Consider the following 21,747-nt stretch of genomic DNA (forward strand, 5'->3'; position numbering starts at 1 on the left):
TCTTAAAGCAATGTAGAATGAAATATATATTATATATTTGTTATTGTGTTCTACCTTTGCTAATCTTTGGACATTATTGTCACTTAGATATATCAAACGAAAACGCTACTGCACTGCCTGAAGACAACCATGTATGTCTTGTTGCAGAGTATTATTTGAATTTAAATATCTATAAAATGAGTATATAATGATTGATTTATTGAGCTGTGCCGGAAACGGCAACGACATTACTTAGTGCGTAGATTCTACCTTAGTTTGAGCAATTTTGTTGATTGCTGTACATGTGGATTACAATGGTTCGAAAAGATTCATCAAGTTCTGCATCAGGAATTAAATCTCCTGCAACAGTAAAGAGCAACTCTGATAAAGAACTGCTTTCAAAATCTATTATAGAAGCTATAAGACGGGTAAGTATTGATATACTAAGCTAATAGTTTTTATCGAGTTTGATCATTTGTATTTTGTCTTTCGCACCTTCATCATTTATATTGCAAAAAAATAACAATAAAGTTTCGCCAAACTTACGGTACCGTACCGTATTATTTTAATGAAGCATATTGTTCAAAGACAAAGTTTTTGCAAACTTTAAAATTTTTACAAAATTCAAACAAATACCAAAGAATAGCTTGCTACATATATTATATAGTACTGGATATCTATTGTGACAAGAAAGCCAATTCATAGTACTGTATCATATGTATTGTCTTTTCAATCTTTTTTTGGCTATGGCACACCAAAGAATTTTGGAATATATCACAGCACATTGATTTACTACGTCAATTTTTTCTTTTCATTCATTTCTTAATCGAAGCTGCTATGTTGAACAAACATGACAGTGGTATGTATCTTGGTAAAATCAGCTTTACTGCAGTATGGAAGGTCGGTGTGTATAGTTTTGTGCGCAAATAGACTTGATTCGTTTCTGGTAATTGACAGCGCGAAAAATGCCAATTTGCGTCATCCAAAAACCACCAACGTCAATTAGCGTACATTGTGTCTCGGCTGTAAGAAGCTATCCATGCTAAATTTGAACACTTGCTCATATGCTGCCAATTTCAAGCTGACGACATTCAGCCGTAGTTTTCACTATACAGTTTAATGGTAGGAGTTGGGAGTGGTCTGATGATCAAGCGATTTATGCAGTTAATCGTGGGCAGTTATCGTAGCCCACTGTAATCCAAAAGCAAATATGCTCCCTTTTAAACTAAATTGACAAAGCGTTGCGCTTACGGTTACAATTACAACGTTCAAATTACCAGACTATCGCGACACACTTTGCAAGCCTCTCCAGCCTAAATCACCAGGCACACAGTTTGGGAACCTCTGGTATATGCTATGTAGTATGTATCCTTTTTAGGTTGTTATAAACTTTCTTTGAAAGTACTGACACTCATGCATGCTGACTGCAAGGCTTGTGAAATTGTTCCTTGTTTGGTGATGGACTTCATCAGTGCATAATTATATACATGAAATCTTGCAGAGAATACATGTGTTTATGTCATTTTTTGCATATCATTGTGTAGTGTATCACTTTATATGATATGTTTTAATTACACATAGATTCGAGCTCAAAAACAACGTCCTTCCCTTGAAAGGATTACAAAATGGATTCTTACTCACACTGAAGGTCAAAGTTATACGTTTGATGAAGTGACTGCACGTCTGGAAGCCATGACTAAAACTGGAGAAGTCTTGAAAGTATGATTTACTTAACACCCAAATTTGATGTATAAAAGGATAAAACAACAAAGTGTAGTTTACACTGCACAACTTTAACAGCAATACATGTTGTGTTTTCTGAATGCCTCAATTTGCATTGTTTAATCGATTTTGTGATTGTTACTTATGATAACATGCAGGTTTTAAATCATGGAAGCTTTTCTTATCGAGATCCTCAAACAATGACTCCTAGAGCTTGTGGAAATGTTTCAAAAAGCTTTAAAAAGGAATTGCCTGTTTCTACTCCAACTGCAACTCCAAAAAATGTCCATAAGCAAGCACCGCCTAAACTTGCCTCTCCAGAACTGACTCTTTATCCTAGAGATCCTTTGATGCGCCATAAGACAATAAAGGTAAATTGCAATTGAAAACCGCACATCGCACATATACTGTCACATTGCTTATTAGAATGATTCGCCAATTAAGCAAATCCACTGAGTGTACTAATTTAAACTCTTCTTTGACAGTGATATGTAACTTAACAGTTTCTCTCAATGAAACTTCATTACTGAGATGGCATCACAAATGAAATTTTTAAGCATGTTTCAACGAAAATGTAAACATGTGCAAATAATTTGAACTTACTGGTTCATTCATACTTTTATGCTGAAAGCGCGAATCTTTTCATGCTTTAGGCCACTGCTCCTCAAACGTAAGTTAGAAAGTACACGCTACGTTCTTTTTTGTTACAGATGATTATCATCCCTATGTTGTAGCAGCAGTTTGTACCAATGGTGATTTCTAATATATTTACAAACAACGGTAAATTGGTGCACTACCTTCTTTGTTTAAATTGTTTGCCTTGTTTTTATTTTGTTTGAAACTTGCTAGGAAATTATCATTATTTCAAATAAGCAAATGAGGTCTATCAAACTAAATAAGTTTGAGAACCACTGCTTCAGATGAAGAACTGATATGTTGTATAAAGCTATACCTTTGTCCAGGTTTCAAATTATATCAATCTTGTGCATATTGCCATAGAAGGATTAAACAAAACTGACGGAGCTACTGTAAAAGATATGGATAAATATTTGAAAAGCAAATACTTTGTTCAGGTTTGTTGCAATATTAACATAGTGTGGTGACTGATTCTCATTTCTAGCGATTTATCGTCAATAAGCCAAGAACTTATAATCATCGGATTGCTTTTGTTCAGTATATCTTAGTATTTTTATTTTATATGCATAGAATGCTTATTGCAAAGCCTACACTATCACACACGTATCGTTTGTAATCCTGATAAATCTTTCCCTAGATCAGAGGTGACGAACCTGCGGCCCGTGGGCCACATGCGGCTCGTCAAAGAATTTTGTGCGGCCCGCAAAACAATTTGACAATCGCTCATGCATTAAACACAAAAGACATCTCAAAGCTGTTTTATGCCTTCACTGGTACACCTATCCTTTGCTATTTTCTTACCCTAAACACTTACGGTACTTTCAGGGTTTAAAGTTAGAAAATAGGAAAGCTATAAGGTAAAGTTGTGAAAACACTAAGCCTATTCACCAACTTCACCTTGTATTTTCGGTCGATTCCAGTCTATGGCGTCATGGAATTTTGACAAGCGCTAAGTTGTGTGGCCCGATAACTCATGTGTGATTGACAAAGTGGCCCGCAACCGCAAAAAGGTTCGTCACCCCTGCCCTTGATCGTCTTTGGTGCCAAGGCAGAAACTTGCTTTGGTATGAAAACAACTCTCTGCTTCCGCTTTAGAAAAGTAGGCTAGCGAGATTTTGCTATGCAATCCCGGTTGTTGCCCACTTCATCTTTCCGGCAACACTCTTAACTACTGCTCTTGAGATACTGTTTGAGATGCGTTTCGTGTTTTTTACGGTTAAGCTTACCCTCCATGATTTAATAATAAGATAGTTTTTTTTCTTCCCATTCTATAATAGAGACAAGCTTTTGAGTCTGGTGAACGTTCATGGAGTCTTCAGTTGTTACTGTAATGCGAACTCCAAAAAGTTGATTTTTATCACCATTTAGGCTTTAAAGCTTGGTAACAATGAACAATTTTTCATTGGTAAAAGCTCCAAAAGCAAGACCACATCTTATGAGGCGTGGCCTTTGGTACCAGTGCTTGACTTTTTGTGTCTGTTTTGGAGAAGTTAAAGTGTCATTTTTTCCCGCAACAACTCAATATCTTTTGTATTTCGAGCTCTACAGCATTTTTTTTTCAATTACATCCTGGTAATTCTTGCTAGCTTTGAGGAAATCTTCATACTTCACGCCATTACGGTTTGTGGGCAACTCATCTACAACACAATCTTACATCTTATTATTGCACTAAATTCTATAATTTTTTTTACGTATTAGAGCTTAAGTAAGGAACTTAACTCATGTTTAAGAAACGGTTCGAAAACTCTTTAATTAGTTTCAGCGTTTAAATTATGTGAATTCAGTATTTCAATCAAGTTTTTTTTCATACTTTTTAACACCATATTTACAATATTTTTGCCAGCTGAGGATCAAAAGCTTGGCTTTCTGCAGTTAGAAAATTTTTCATAGCATAGAAGACAAATTTTTGTTTTGTGTGAAAACGTTACTAGTTTGTGCAATGTAAAAACCATAGGGTCAAGGGCTCAAGGCAAGAAAAGGTTTAAGACTGAATTTCATTGCAGGGTATATCATCAAACGATTTCAGTCGACATCTTCGCTTGGCTTGCAAACGAGGCGTTCATGCAGGAAGGCTGTTGAAAGTAGGGTTAAATCAGTTGAAATTGGCAGAAGACAAATTGGCAACTAGAGACAAACAGGTGCCTTATTTTTTATGTACTAGTGAGAGATTTTGTATTAAAAAAACGTCTAATCAAATTAGATAATGTTAGTGTTTCAAAACATTGACATGCTAAGTTCGGAATGGCCCGTTTCGGTGAGTCCGATTCGGTGAGTCCGATCCCTTTACGGGGGATTTTTTCAATTTTTTTTTTAAATTATTGGGTACCGTAGCCTAATTATCATTGCCGTTTTAGGGTTAGGGGTTAGGGATTAGAGGTTAGGAACTCACCGAATCGGACTCACCGAATAGTAGCAGACCCTGCTAAGTTTATAGTATATTTTAAGTGGTAACATTATCAAGTACCATTCATAACCCTTTCTTGCAAATAAAACGTGTGATAGACTGATAGTTCGTTGTATTGATTGCTTGGGTTTTCTTTTTTCAACATTTGTAACCAAGAGTCTCACACTTGTAGTTGAAAAAGCACCTAATTTATTGAAAGATTTTGCTTGCTTGTCTGTTGATAAAGATATACGTTTCCTGTAATACCAACTTGTTGATGAACATTTTCTACACGTGTATGACAAAATGTTGATTCTATTATGTCTTTTACATTACTGTGTACTGACGTTGACAACAAATAATTAACAAAAAATCTCATTCTGTGTGAGTTGATTTTTAAGTAGGCTATTATTTGAATTGCGAAGTTAGATTTCTTACTCCTTTCATTTTGGTGATGCTCTGGCAATCGATGCTGCGTTAGTAAAAAAGCGTTGTTGTGAACAAGCTAAATTGAAATTATTTCAGTCTTTGATTTTCATATGGTATTTAGGCCTAGAAACTGATTTATTGTTTGATATTATGCCTAATACGTTTTGAAGATGTTTAATGATAACAGGCAAGCACTATTACAGTATGCCTTTGAGTGATGTGTTGAGTAACAATGATTATAGTAGCCCGAATTTATGAATGGCCTTCTTGGTACTTCCCCCAGGATATCCGTTTATATATTATTTTGTACATATCCTCAGAATACGTCTTGCGAGTACATTTTACTGTAGTAAGTACCTTGTCACACAATGTAACACAATCGGGACCTTTGGTATCTGCTTTTTAGTTGTTAATCCTTGCATAATCATTTAATGTCACTTTCACGTTTCAGTTATTTTTGTTTTTGTTTAGATGTATTAATTTGTTTCCTGATGATCACTGAGTTTTGCCGAAAACGTTTGAATTGATTACTATATGTACGTTAGTTTATTGTATTTTTAAAAATAGTGTCGTTCAATCCCATTAACTACTGCTAGTTCCCAATTATTATTTGTCTGTGGTATTCCAGAATTGCTTCTCTCTCACAGCTATGATGTAATACCAAGTGATTCATTGTGAAGCTAAACTTACGTTTAAAGATTCAGCAAATAACACTGGATAAGGTCGAATTCTGTTTGCATCAAGACATTTTTTTGTTCAGTTAACGAAACGAAAAATGTGTTTTCTTGCGCTGTTGTTGCCATAACTACATGAACGCACGTGTTGAACTCCTCATCGCTTGCTGAGACATCACATGTTGTTCTTATCGCTGATTGGTTAATGACCATTCAAACGTTTGAGTCACGTGCAGAGTATTATGCGGCCCCAGTGGTTTCGTGGCTACAACGTCTTTTTTCGATGAATATCAATTATATTTTACAATCACTGATCTCACAAAGCCGATCAGGGCAGTTCGAAACAGTTGAAGCGAAATGAAATTTCACTTTGTCCGTGCTTGATTTTGAAAGAAATTTTGTTTGGAAAAGTTAAAACTATCTTCTTCTTCTTGCTTATGAGGCAGCAATTCAGGCAACATCTCCCAATTGTTGTAACCAGAGTAATGTCTTCATATCAGGGTCTATGAGATCCACATGTTTGTGTCCTGAAGGCTTTGAGTTTTTACACTCATTAATCACATATATGCAAAAAATGTCACTCCCATTGTAACGGATAGTTTGGTTGTGTCAATAGCAGGTAAGTGATATTATGCTACTTTCATGGCACATTTTACACAACCACCATCAAACAAACAGTGCAAAACGTTTGCGTATCAACTGTGCAACAACGTTCAATCAACGTTAAGCACTGTTCACGAATCATCACTAAGCTTTTTATTGACCTAAAAATTGTCTTGCATTAAACTATGAAGTGGTATTTTTTTGTTCCAAAGTTCAAACCTCAAATGAACGCCGCTTGACTACGATCCTAGTCATGTACTTGCGTCAGAAGGTGATCAATAATATGCAGATTATTTTTGCTGAAGACTTGTTGACACCGGAACTTATGTATGTTGTCAACAAATTATTATTTTTTTGCACCAATTAGAAAATGTGCGGAGAGATAATAGGAAGTGTCAGGGCTGTCATAAATGCCTTTAACACTGCACACTAGTTGAAACACCAAAACGACCGCATGTAAGATGTGCAGTTTGTGCACACCATACGATTCTGCTCTCTGCTTGTTCAACAGAACAAAACCAGTACACCAGTTAAAAATAATCTTCATTTTTCTCATCATTTACTTTTTTTTCAACAAATGGTTAAAATTTGTGATATCTTTTGCAAAAAATGTGTTCAATATTAAGTGTTACCCATGCTTACATTTTCATTATGACTGTTATATTACGCAATCAAAGCAACAAATTCATTATGTGCTTTATTTATATACCCATCACTTGCGTTAACATTGTGTAATACTCTTGGATTATGAGTAACCATTACAGGAAGAATGTCCCATGCAGTTGAATTTCTATGTTACGTTTCACGTCTGCTTATTCCAGTGGTTCTCAACCTTTTTGACCTTGCGGCACCCTATCAAAGAGATAAATAGTTTGCGGCACCCTGGTAAAACTGGATCAATTTTATGAGGTTTCTGCATTTCAAATAACTGTATGAAATAACAGAATGAGTTGTACAGTAGCCTATAGCGCGGGTAAATAAAGGTATTTATTCAAAAGTTAGTGTGAAATTTGGGCATGACTTCTTGCACAAAGGCCCTTAATATTTGGAGGCACATTCGATAAAGCCACTCGCATTTCTTCCTCGACTATAAGCAGTCGTTCTCGTTTTTTAGTTTTTATGTTCGTTAATACAGAAAATCCACTTTCACATAGGTATGACGTGGAAAACTGCAGCAAAAGCACAATAGCTTTCTTCCAAACGCAAGGTTATATATTCATTTTGAATTTTTATCCAGAACTCGTCGAGAGGCATCTGCTTGTGCATAAGCTTAAAATTTCCATTGTTACGAATGTCAATTAATTCTTCTTCTTCTTCTTTAAGATTCAAAACAATATGAGAGTCCAGTAAAAATGGATTTCTCGGTATCTTCGCAAAATAAAATCATGAAACCTTGCAATAATGATGCGTTTTAAACGTTTTTATGGAAAGAACAACAACGAGTTAAAATCTCTTTCACACTGTTTTTCCTGGTTGAGAAAACAAAGGCTTACCGCGGATTATCAACCTACCGCCAGCGACTTCCCCACTAAGCGACTCTCCAGAAAGGAGCAGGGAATAACTGGGAGACGCCAAACTTAATACGCACTGAAACCCGGTTAGAAATAAATAAATTTCGCTCTTAACGGGTTAAAGTTAAAATAAAGAATGAGCCGCAGTATTGCAATATCTCAATATCTCGCGGCACCCTTGAGCATTGCAATTGGCACCCCAGGGTGCCGCGGCACCCCGGTTGAGAACCACTGGCTTATTCACTGGCCAACAAATCAGTTCATTTTAATGTCTGCAAAGTGCAAACGTTAAATCAACGTAGAAAAAGGTGATTTGTTGGCTATGTGGCTTTTGTAGGGTAACTGTCATTTGCTTTGTCAAGTTTCAACATAACGTGAAAACTTTTAATACAATTTATACAAACTAGTTTTTACAACTATTTTGAATGGTATGATATATGCTGTGATACTTTTAGGTGGTATCTGTTGAACTTTCTTACACTTCGAGGTTTTCGAAAGCACTCATCAATTTTCTGACTCATAATTGGACAGGCATTATATGTTACATTGTTTTGTGGACTTATGCCTTATGTGTTGTTTCAGTGCTGCATCAGTAATGTGTGTGTCTGAAATCGGAAAGATGAGACCTCTTTATTTCTTAACATCTGGCATTTCACCAGCTAGTAATGCAACGAAGTGCCTTCTATTTCAATGTCTAATTTTCAATTATAACGTCAATTCTACTTTATCTAACATCTATTAAGTGTAATGGTGAGTTTTGCAAACTGTGGCACAAAATGCAATTGTATGATCACATGCCCCAACCAGCAATTCAGTCTCCATTTACATTTATTCAACGTCTGCAGAAGTTGAATCAATGTAAATGGAGACTGATTTACTGGCTGGGTGGTTGTACCTCTCTTTTTGTTTGCCACATCTGTCACATCAGCAGTTCTTTCCTTAAAATCTTACATTCCGATTAAGCTGTTCTGTGAGGTGATGTGATTTTTCTTTCGGCCTCCAATCAGTTGTCTTAAAAAGATGCTAATACCTCAAAATGTCAATCCAGGCAATTTTTCTAATCACTGTATAACACAGATCGTATTCAATGTTGGTTATTGTTGAAACTGAGTTGGTGATTGTGCAGTGTCCGGTAAAAGAAACCTTTTACTTCTGAGGTCATGTTGGCAGGCCACATTATTCAATCGTATATATGAAGTATAACGGAAACGTGTATTGCAGCGCTTATGCTGTCTATTGTGTTCACATCATGAATACAAATGTTAAAAGTAGAGAAATATCAGAGCACTTGTTTTCATTGTCGATTAAACAACTTCAATTATGTTGTTTAATTGACCAGTTGTTTATATTCTGTTCACACGTATACCGTATGTCAAAAGTAAGCAAATAATATAGAGCATTCGTTTATTTTAGCCAATCGAACACCTAATAATTCTGTATAAATCTCCTGCAGCAGCATCCAAATTGCACGTGTCAAGTTAAGTCTTGACAGTGATGATCGTTGATTTGAATATTTATTGATTCTAAAAGATGAAATGTTATTCATTGTTCGAGTACTCCATTCTTCGTTTCAAAGTTAGAAATAAGATTATAGAGTAATCTTCACAAAATAGTCTGCAAGCTTCTGTGAATGAAATGTAGTGTCATTTTCCTATTGCCATGTGTTCGCTGTGTGAAACGCAAGGCAGATTTTTGAAACAAATTGACTTTCTATTAATAATAGATGACAGCAGGTAGGTCATGTCAAACGGCCGTTTACCTTCTTACCAAGACTCATATGGCTTTTGTCAATAGTGTTAACTTATTATTTCTTACCATGTTGCAATCGTCCTGAAAACTAATTAGGGCAAGTAACAAAATATTGTTTGTTTAGCTGGTTGTGATTAAGGAACAAGATTGTATTAAAATGTTGATCTGTAAGTTTGTTCCTTTCCAAAACAATTTGACCTGCCTGCTACTAAAATATGTTTTTTAATGCATGAGTCATCCTTGACAGCAAATCAACCGTTTTTCATTTGAATCAACATTGGATCAATGTAAAAACGGTTGATTTGCTGTCAGGGTAAGCAGCCATACAGGAGGTCATGCGGCTGGCAAGCTGGGGTGATAGAATTGCATTATCTGTTCAGTACATTGTACACTATCAACATTAGATACCCAACTTGACGTTTTTGTAACATTGAATAAATTTGTTGGGGTGTCTAGTTTTTACACATGCAGTATTTCAATTTTCTGTTGTAGCACTGAAATCTTTTCCTTTTTGCTTTCGGTGGGAAATTTTGTAAATGAGGTCAATAAAAATGGTTACCGGTACTTTGTAAGAGCAATCACTAGATTAAGGTTAGGACAGATTTTGAAGGTGCAAGTCACTTTTAGCATTAAAATTCTTGTTGGTATCGATTTGTACGTGGCGATGGGTCAGCTTTCAGCTAGAAAATATCAATTGTAGCAAAAATTTAGTTGAAAGATCGCTTTCATCCTTTGTGCTCAAATGACATCAGTGTTGTCATTTGTATATATATTTTTCCTGTGTGATGATTGTTACTCATGTAAATTTGATGTAAGATTTCTTTTATTTGAATCGATAAGGGTGTTATTACAATAAATCGAGTTCGAAATTCGACCAGTGTTGTTTACTTTGATTGGTATGCCATCGTGTGTTGACAGTCATTTCTCTTTTGTTTGCGTTATCTTTGCGCTGCTAGATTGCGTTCACATTGTGTTCAAACTGTTTCTCTCATCTGTGCGGTCAATGATGCCTGTTATTTTACTCGCAATAAGTCGACTATCTGAAGGAAAGGATAGTCCTCTGCGCAGTGGTAAATCAAAGTGAAGTGACGGTTTTGATCAGTCAAGCGCATCTTCTCTCGAACTCAGACTGAAAGTACGTGGGTAACATTACATGTTGACTGACGTCACGCGTCATCAAAGCCTTCGTCAGCAAGCGCAACTCGCACAACGGTTGTTTTAAATGTCACGTGCATAATAAAAAACGATTCTTATTATTTTAGTAAATATTTGCTGAATTGCATGTTTATTCACGCGACCTGCCCAATCTGCAGTATTCACTTAACTTTTTAAATTATTTAGAGGTCGTGGTCATTGGGTGATTGCTGTTAATTCGACAGGTCTCGATTTGTTGGTATGTGCTGTGATGCGTTGAATATGTTTATATCACATTAACACATTTGATCATTCTCTCTCAAGGTTAAATGTTTGCTTTGTCAATAACAATCCGTTCAGATAGTCATTACTCATCGTCTGTGATAGACTCAGGGTTAAATCACACTGACATCTCAATGCGCATGTCATTTGAAAGCCATGCTGTGATGAATGTAATTTTTTTTCCTTTACACTCTTTCGCTACCAGCCGTTTTGCCACTGTTGTCAGCAATAAGAGATTTGCTCGTTTGTTATTGACTGTGTGTTGAGCATACGTGGCTAAGGTTTAAACTCTCTGGGTTGTGCACGTACACACACACGTTGGGCAGGTCTGCGCGATCCCAGGAGCATGTATGTGTAATACTTCTTGTTTAAATGGTTGGGCGCGCGTAACGTCTGCTTGCTAAACCAAGATATTGATTTGTGCTGAAGACTTTTTCGCTACTTGTGCTTTATCTTTAAAGTCGCTAAACACAAGATCAATGATTGCTTTGTCTTGTGGCTTTGAACTCATCTTCGTCCATTGTTCCTAAATTACTTGCACTGAGGGAATGATTAGTTAGTTTTTTGTGATTTGCAATTAATGGTTAAACACATTTTTTTATTATGTAATTGTATATTTACAGTATTTCTACTACAATATATATACGCAATTTTTGAAATACAAAAAAAAAATTATGAAATAACACCGATAAACAACTAACACCGATAAACAATTCCTCAGACAGCAAATCAGTCATTTTTTACATTTTGACTGATTTATTAAAAAAAAACTGATTTGCTATCTGGGTCTTCTTTTGTGCACATCTCGTTGTAAATCGTAGTAAGTTTTTGATGTGTTTATTATTGTGGCCCTTCCAAAGTGACCAACGAAAAAAACAACTTGAATTTTATCTCATCCGCAACTTTTTTCGTTCAAATGGCTTTCAAGGGTAGGTTTCCAAAAGCAGTTATGAAACTCATTATATAGTGTGCTTTCTCGATACGCTTTGCTTTTAGGGGCTCAACCAATAAGTGATACTCACAAGCAAGTATTTGTGACAACCCAAGGACTTCGTGTTGCTGTACTGAGCTCCAAATGTTTTTAAAGTTGTCAATTGGAACGGCTGCGGTCGGCGATCATACTGATCGCATTGTTTAACCGCGAGACATCAACAACCTGTTTTTCACAAGTCTGCCTACTCCAGGCATGTAAACACACATGCAGAGAACAATTCAGATAGCAAAAGACGTTAGTTTGCATCGAGATGACGTTTTTAGTTCACAAATCCAACCAGACTATAAGCTCTTTTTTTTAAACTGTGCACATTGTAGTACTGTATTGCAATTTGCAACGTAAAAAAATACTGAATTGCTGATTGAGAAGCTTGATCTTAGTAAATTAGTTATTTGGTGACATTACTCAGCATGTGGGAGAGCAAGGTTGTGGCAAACTGGCAGTACGTAAACGTTAAACTATCTTCGGAGACGTTACAAAGGACTGCTTTTACGAGCAGGGATCTTTGCATTGCGTAGTTGTGGGCTTATAATCAACGTTAAAACACACACCAAAGCGTCCTTAAATTGCATGTTTTGTCGTTTTCCTGTGATCTTTTAGCACCCCATAATTGGCAATGTATGTCCTGACTTCTGATGAGCAGCTATGCTCTCATCGTCGAAGACAACACTGATTTCTGATTCTTTGGTGAACACAGGAAGATGTAGGCTAATGTGCAGTCAACGGGATTCGTTTTTCTGCTGTCTATTGTCTGTGTACAGTTTCAAAGATGGTATCGAAAGGCTGAAACTTGTTTTTAAACCGTAGCTCGGTTTATGCTCTAATTTCATTTACTGGTTGAATGTCGAAGTGCCAAAAGCTGTTTTCCGAAAAAGGCATCGAATCAATGTAAAAGAGGACAATTTGCGTACCGGGAGACGTGTTGATTTGTAACTTCGTACAGTGCGATGAACCGCAAACACAATAAAAAGGGTTGTACAAATCTTGAAAGTCCACGCTGTTCGAACGTTGCGTTCATTAGAGTCGACAAATGACAATGTGTCTGTTATCGCCCGAGGTGTTTCTACAGGACATGACTTGCTGTTTCAACCCCGACGAAAACGCACTGATCATTTATGTTTAACGTTGGGTTGGTGTTGGTTTTTGAAATCTAGATTGTTCAAGAAATACAACATTCAGTGCACTTTGAAAAACAAACAATTTCAAAACTTTCTGAGTTTCTAATTCTTGGAAATGCTTTTTTTCATAATTTTCTTCTGTCAGTGAACTGTGTCCTAATTGTTCGGCTTTGCGTCGCAACCCCATCCATAGCACGCTTTATCATGGACGAAACTCGAGACTTTTTACAATTTTGATTACTGGTATAATGGTATTATGCCACTGATATGTCACTTGACTCTTCTTACTTCACTGTATCTGAATAGTGATTAATATCTAAATTACCAAACACGATAATGGTATTCCTTCTAAAGATTTTAATGAGAATGAAACAGGCTGTTTGTGAGACAAGATTACTTTGACCATAGATTTGATATGTTTTAAATGTATATTATATATGTTAGTTAGTGGTTACTCTGGCAGGAAAAAAGTTTTGTCGTTGAATTTGGAAAACTTTGCTTTGGATCTTACGCAACTTCCCCTTTTGCTATTCTAGACTTCACATCACGTTTGTTTATTTTTAAGTTCTCGTTTAAAAAAGCATCGAAACTCTATCATACTCTTGCATTTGGCAGACAAGATGCATAGTTTTTCCATATAATCATAGATAACTTATTCCTATTATGCACGTTTTTTCTTAACTTCTCGTTCAAGGGTTTAAAACTTTAAATGAACTGAGATAGCCATCACCTATGCGACGTATATACAAAGTTGTTCGGCCGATGATGGCTCAAACCCCTTGAACCGATTGTGCCCCAGACAGCAAATCAACCGTTTTTTACATTGATTCAACGTCTGCAGACGTTGAACCAATGTAAAATAACGGTTGATTTGCTTTCTGGGGCCGGAACGAAAGTCGCATTATCAATCATTTAATGTTATTAGAAAATAATCAACTCTGTTCTATGTGGACAAAACTCTTAGAACATTTAGCTCAAGGCTCTCGTTGAACGCATCTCTTATTTTCTCAATGTATTTGCTTGTTGGTGGTCTCGTTGAAAGCGTTGTACTGAGAATACATGCTCTTTTTGTGGCGTGATGGGATTTAGTTGTCGGTTTGTCTGAAAGCTTGTTGATGTCACAGGCATTCTGAAAATATATGTGTTATTTCCTTGTTTTGGAAATAGCTTTGTGTGGAATATGTATTGATTGGGTTCATCGTTTTGATTCCTTTACACATCACAAATATCACGAAGGCTTGAAATCACGAGAAGTTTAACTTCTATATTCCCATTGGTCTTCGTGGAATCATACCACCTCAAGAGTTTTTCTTTTAGTGATTTGTCTCATTTGAAAGGTGCACTGCTGAACATTTAACAATATGAAAGTGCTTTAATGAACAGCACGGGAAAAAGTGTTTCTGTCATTGGTTACACAATATTTTCATCACTCTTTCATGATTTACATCCACGCTGCGAGATATACCGTTGGAACTTTGTCTGACTGGTCACGGTCAGGACAATTGTGTATGTGTATGTGCATTGTGCATTGCATGTTCAACATGTGATGCAAAAGATTTTTTTCAAGTTTATTCCTACATAGTTTACCCACTGTCTAAAAAACAATGGATGCGCTACGAAATTTGATTTTTTTTTTCTAACGTGATAAGCGCACATGATCATTGATTGCAATAGAGTCAATAGACTTTTTTCAATTTTCTTCTGGGCATTAATTTGCAGCCATTGTTTGAGGAACTGTCGAACTGACAAATTTAGTTCGCATTAAATAAATAGCTGCGCGCGTATGCAACGCCTTGTATTGTTAATTTTAATGTACGTTTGCGTATTCAACTATATAAGTTTCGAACAAAACAAATGCTTTTGTAGGGAGGCGGTAATTACCACAGCGTGCTTGTGTCCGAGGCAGACTCTAGTGTCGTGTCGGTTTGCAACGCTGTTTTGGCTATTATTAGAATCTTCACAGAGCCAACGACACGACTTTCTATTCTAATCTGTGCAGATGCAATGCTTCTGTTGTTTTTCAGTATGTTCGCTTTCCTCAACCTAAACTCAAAAGCTTACAAATCTGAGTTTTGACATGCTACTGCATTCAACCTGGTTGCAGTGATGACATCATGGCCACGATTAAGCATTATCATTTTTTAAAGTTCAGTTGACCTACCGGTATGTGTTGAAATTGATTACGTTTGATCGTTCTCCTGGCTCTACCACCCTTCTTTGTAGACATCCTCAGTCAAAGCAACTGTCTGCAGGGTTAATTAGAATTATTTGTTCGTGTGCCAAGAAACACTTGACGGAGGAAAACTCGTCTAGCGTTGTTGTCATTTCCATAGTAGCTTGAAAGCTGTTCGGATAAACTCTATTGTGTGAGCGACGGCAACTTTCAAGGAACTACGATATTTCAATTACAGCACACGTATCATATGAACAAACTTGAGGTTACGCAGCATGTATATATTGTGGGTACTTTGTTTTTTTTTGACGAGAGTAGTCTGTTGATTGAATAGGCAGACTTTGTTGTTTAAAAGAATATAATTTCCAGTGTAATACTTTTTCGGATACAACACATGGCGAAATCCTAAAAGAACCCATACCTTACATCGGTTTAGTTGTGCCAACCTGTGTGTTTGTATTAAAGATGTTGTTATTTTGGTTTCATTGGAATTTTTTTGTTGGATTCCTTCCTTGGTTAGATGCTCGTTTGATGATTATGATCATTGTAAAACATGTCGCTTGTCTATTTATTATACTGTTTAATTACACAATTTATAATCTTTTTGTTGCCGAGTAATTTGCTTTGTTGTTTTTTCACTAAAGTTTTTCGAGCCAGATTTGAAGTGTTCACGTAAAAGCATTATAACCTGTTTGCCATGTTGTGTATTAGGTTGTATGCAACATCCGTAATATTCTCTATTAAAATGATCAGTGTAAAAGGTGCTTCGTTATCTTGCAGAAGGTGACAGCTGTCCTTAATCTAACCTGTGGTGATGCTGGTGATGGCGTGAAATTTGAACTCGCCTTTACGATGCTTATCTCCGTGCAGGGTTGCAATTTGGCCCACCTTTCAATCGATAACCAAAAGCGATGAACTTGCATCAGTCAATATCACATTTTGAAAATGTTAGTTGATACAAATTCCACTACACATGGAGTTTTGTAATAAATTATGAAGGAAACTCCCGTCGACCCTCCACGCCTGTACTGTTGCTTAGTGACGTTGAAACAACGTAAAAACGGCAACTTTTATCCTGTCAACAAAATTGATCCTTTTTACATTGATTTGAGGTTTGCAAACGTTGAATCAATGGAATGAGTTTGGCTGGAAATAAACAAATTTTACGTGGTATGCTTGCTGCTCTACCTGTCGCTCTTTTTCATGCTCATCACACAAACCGCAAAAATTTTGATAAATTTTATGAGATATTGGCAACTTTAATTGGCACAACAAACAATAGTCAATAATTTCTTCATTGATCGCTGTCTGAGTGTTTTCTGATCGGTTTTCAAGTCTTCATCTGTGACAGTGCAATGTCAACCGCTGTCGATCGTTTTATGCAAGACCTGAGGTCATTCAAGGTGATTTAAAGAAATTCGGAACGAGCGTTCGTACTCGATTGCACTGCACTCTTACCGCTTCTATGTTTTGGCAAGATTTCGTAACTTGGCAGCTTAGACCTCACTTGCACATTGGTTTTAACGTTTATAAACATTGATATCATAAAAATCTTTTTATTTGTTTATGAAAAATTATGTTCATTACTCCACATCACATGCTGCATAAGCTGTTGATTGAATAAAGCAACAACAGCGTCTACATTCTGGAATGCGTTGTTTTGTGTCACTTGATCTTCCATAACAGACCACACAGCTTACGTATTATTTTCACTATCGCGGTTATAAGATCCACAATGGTGCGAGGTTAATTTGCTATGTATCTTTATCGTATCTGAATGTCGCACTCAGTTCATGTATGATTGTATGTTGATGACTCAAAACATATTAAAGTAAATTTTTGCTTCTTTTCATTGGCTGCACAGATTTCGTCGTGTCGTCAGTTGCATAGGATGTTGCGTAATTTTAATTTTTATAATTGACTCGTCCATGTGTAGCAAATGACTAATCACGTACGCTCTTGTGCATTGTTTAGACGCAAGTGCGTTGTGCTATTCCGAAGTTAACATGCAGCTACTGTTGTGGGACAGCACAATGCAACAAAACAGGAAGACATGAAGCACTTCTTTCCTGCGTTGACTGTGGATATAGCGGTGAGCCAAACTAACACTTTAATAATAATTGATTATTGTTTTAATAATAATTAATTATTCTTGTTTTCTTTTTTATTTTGCATGAGATGGTCGATTTATTGAAATGTTCTTTAACAAAGAAGATCACAGGTTTAGTTGTGTGAATTTCATGAAAGAGTTTCTCAGGTTTTTTGAAAATTTTCCGTTGAAAGTTTGCACTAGTCTGTCTTTATGTCTTTAGAACATATGACTGACATGGTTATGGCCATTGGCGATATATTTTCGTTTTACTTTGAATGGCATAATTTGTAGATATATGAATTGACTACTGCAATTAATAATCTTGATTTTGAGATAAACTACATTGCTAAAATTTGCTTCTAGTGACACCTGAAGGATTGAAGGGACCTTCCAAAAAGTGTCATTATGGAGAAATGCCACAACACTAACAGCCGAAGTCATTATATAGCGATATTCGGCTGTAGTTTAAAAACAGGACTTTGCAACAGATGCCACTGTAGAGAAATCTCACTATAGTCGAATTCTACTGTATTACCATGTTGGTATTCATCATATAGCGTAGCCTACTGAACAGCAAGTGCAGCAATAGGAAGCTTTGAAAACAAACCTACGACATGGTTTGATCTTTGATCTTGTCATCTCTGGACAGAAAAGGAGCGTTTTCAATTATTGAAGACTGTTAAAAACTTTGCATCATTTCTCTTCCAGGGCATCCGTCATGCATGAAACTGTCTGAAGAGATTTCTACCAAAGTGAAGGAACTAAGTTGGCAGTGCATCGAATGCAAAAGTTGCAACATCTGTGGCTCCAAGGGAAATGCTGTAAGTTGCAATTGCTATGTTTGTAGTAAGGAAATGCTTGTGTGATTGTACTAACAGTGGTGTAAAAGTTTAGAAACAATGCGTTCCTCTGCGAATTTTTCTCAGCTACTATATTCATTTCTTGTTCGTTGTTTAATATTGAAAAGGTTTTTAAGAGATTAACTTAACGCCAAAGATTTGAAAAATAAGAAGCATTTCTTTAGAAAATAATTGAGGTTCTTTCCATTTTCCTATTCACACTATCTCTTGGCCATCCGTGATCTTACAAATCACATGGCACTCAGATTATGAGCTTACCCACGGCCTACCATACCCTCTTCATTATCTTATTCTGCTTTGTGGTCACGTGGTTTATGCGGCGTCTGGTACGTTCCCTTTAGAATTCAAAAACTGGCGGTCTGATATTTAACGAGGGTAGTGGCTGTACCTTAGCAATGCATGGCATGCTGTTGGTAGACGTAATGCTTGAGGTCTCTGAATCCTCCTTCACTTAATCCGGATCTTCCTCCACATCTGCCTGGATGTGACAAAAAGTCACTTTACCAGTCTTCACTAAAATGCATGCGATGCATTTTTTCTTTGTTCTTAAATGGGTACTGCAGTATATGTAAATTTATCTCTTCATCGGAAGCTTTCTTTATAGCGATACCGAATGATTCAACAATTTTTTTGCACATAACTCTCCTAGGAACGCTGTGGCTTCGCTGTGTTGAGCGATTTTATGGTATATAGTCACTATGTTTTTTCATTCTTTCGAAAATATGTGCAAATTTGGTTGTAAAACGACTGGCAAATTGTTTTTCAAAGTCATTTAATCGACGATAAACGGAAGGCTTTTTGTTATCGCAGATAGAACGCCAGTTATCCCAGACAGCAAATTTTGTCGTTTTTACATTGATTCAACGTCTGCAGACGTTGGCAGACGTTGAATCAATGTAAAAAGACGGATTTTGCAGTTTGGGATATTTGCATTCTGACAAATATCATGTTCGGATGCATCCTTCAGCTAAATTGGGATTCTTTTATCAAATTGCGAGTTACTTGTGACGTCACCCAACGTGATCGTGAATATCTTGTATTTCCGTTCGTCCTTTGCAAGTCTGGGTTAATTTTGTCACTCTAGAAACAACTAAACAACTCGTTAAACTTAAAGTAACGTTCTTTTCATCACTAACATTTATTTGCGCTTACGGATTCTATGTATTTATTGTGTGTGTACAACTCTTCCGATTTGTTTGTTTGCGACCGATGCGCTTGTGTTATGGTGATGACAAAAGTGACAAACTACTGCACAAAAATAAAACATTTTTGACACGGTGTGTAAAAGGAAGTGTGGAAAAAAATTCAAGGTGGCCTTAAAAACGCCTGTTGATGCGTTACAATTTCGAACGCGCAGCCACATAGCAACGGATTACAATGTTAAATAAACTTGCTCAATACGATCGTTGATAGGAATATCATTGGTACAGATGCACAGTTGCACAATGCACACTCGACTAATATTTGTTCTTTGTCGACTTGAATCAACAAGCTGCTAGACCGGGCGAATAAAGCCTAACCATCGACTTTCAGTGGCAACCACAACAAAAGAACTCTGCTTAACTGGTTTGATAAAACGCAACTGTTTTTTGAGTCATGATCCATATTGTCGCTTTTTTTTTCACCTGCTGCTGTAATATTGTAACGAAGCACCCAGTGGATGAATAGATTTTAACGTTGAATCAGACATTGTTCACTAAAGGTGTTTGTGTTGATAACATCTCGTAATTAAGCGTTTTTTCGATGAATGTTAACGTTAAAGTGACGCAAACCTATCGGATAGTGTTGAGTCATGACAGTTGTTCGGTGGCTACCTGTTTTGGCTGCTCAGTCGCAGAAGAGAATCGATTTTCGGAACCTCGTCTTCGATAATGTAGGCGGATGGCTACCCACATTGCCTCTGTTATTAAACTGCCTATTTGCATAAAGTCAAAATTTAATCTTTCCTATCATTCTCTTGTATACTTGTATCAAAGATGTCATAGAAACAGCAACAAACCTAAAGTGGCAATGGGCGGGACATGTAGCAAGAATGAAAGACAACAAATGGGCCAAGATAACCACAGAATGGACACCAAGATATGCAAGAAGAACTAGAGGGGGACCAAAAAGAAGATGGCGAGATGACATAGAAGAAAAGATTGGCATCACCTGGATGAGAACAGCAAAAGACAGAATGGTGTGGAAACATATGTGGAGGCCATCTGCCAGCAGTGGCATGACCGGCTGATGATGATGATGATTATTCTCTTAGCCACGTAGCCACCAAGATTTTTTTAGCTTGTATTTGTACTGCTTGTATGTTGCTGAGCGAAATGGCTAACAAACCTTACCACGTAACGTAGCATATAACATTGGTTGGAGAAAAAAAAGTAAAAACTATTATTTTCGCATTTTTATAATTTCATTGGACTAGTGTTGGAATTTTACAGCGTTATGTGCTGAACAGCGAACCCCACCCAATAACTTTAATTTTGATAAAGTTTTTTTTTTAATAATTTTACGTTAACCTGATTGAAGAGCATGTTCAACGGCAAATAGACACACGCTTAAAAATTAATTATCCAACAGAAATTGGCTTTATGCAGTTAATCTGATTCAGATTGTCTTTTTATTGTATTGATAGTTGCCTTTACCTTATGAAGCCAGTATTGGATTTGTAGTGGAGTTTGTTTTCAGAGTTCAATAATTCTGATTTGCAATATTGTTGAGGTTTTGTAAGTGTTACTGGTAAGGTGTATGAAAATTATGCTACCTGTGGAGTGGATGCCTACAAGCTATTTAACTTAACAACAGCTTTTCGGCTATTTCTTGAAATCACTTCCAACTCTTGACGTTTGATTCCGATTGTTGTTGTTGTTCAATCTTTACAATTGACCTTGTGACGTATAACTCAATGTTTTGTGCAGTTTTCATGCTATCCTTTTTGAAGGAGTTATTTGCAACTTGTCCTCCAAGAGATATTTGTCTCAAGGGAAATCGAGTTAAATTATAACTTAATCGATTTAAACGCGTACATCTTTCTACTTGTGCGCACAAGGTGTTGCGTAGCAAAGTTGGAGAGCGTTCAACTAGCGTCCAAAAAGCATGACGCGACGACAGATTGCGTGGTTGCGTATAGGCAAGAACAAGGTTTATTACATGTTTGAAATTACACACGGATATTGACTGCCATACTTTTCCACACACCTCTTTAAATCTTCGACCAGGAGGCATTAGCCTATGCATTAGCCTATGCCCTATTCCTATATATGACAGAACTGTAGTGTTTATGCACATCGATAACAGTAGCTCAAATTAAGACATTTTTTCAAGGTATACAAATCATCTCCACACATCTTATTTTTGGTTTCATATCAACGAGCCCAATTGATACATTGACAAAAGCGGGGAATAATAATCAACAGT

The 21,747-nt window shown here is 36.5% G+C and overlaps 1 protein-coding gene across 1 annotated transcript in view; it reads left to right on the top strand.

Moving 5' to 3' along the window:
* The first annotated feature begins 242 nt into the window (after window positions 1–242).
* Window positions 243–21,747, top strand: part of LOC145768130 (uncharacterized) — a 36,725-nt gene continuing 15,220 nt past the window's right edge. The window contains exons 1-7 of the mRNA XM_082579601.1: window positions 243–407; window positions 1,561–1,698; window positions 1,860–2,072; window positions 2,664–2,774; window positions 4,341–4,475; window positions 17,362–17,479; window positions 18,188–18,300. Of these exons, the coding sequence (XP_082435727.1) occupies window positions 282–407; window positions 1,561–1,698; window positions 1,860–2,072; window positions 2,664–2,774; window positions 4,341–4,475; window positions 17,362–17,479; window positions 18,188–18,300 (954 nt within the window). The 5' untranslated portion in view covers window positions 243–281. The remainder of the gene's footprint in view (window positions 408–1,560; window positions 1,699–1,859; window positions 2,073–2,663; window positions 2,775–4,340; window positions 4,476–17,361; window positions 17,480–18,187; window positions 18,301–21,747) is intronic.

This window comes from Aplidium turbinatum, chromosome 4 (genome assembly GCF_918807975.1).
Source record: "Aplidium turbinatum chromosome 4, kaAplTurb1.1, whole genome shotgun sequence".
NCBI lineage: Eukaryota > Metazoa > Chordata > Ascidiacea > Aplousobranchia > Polyclinidae > Aplidium > Aplidium turbinatum.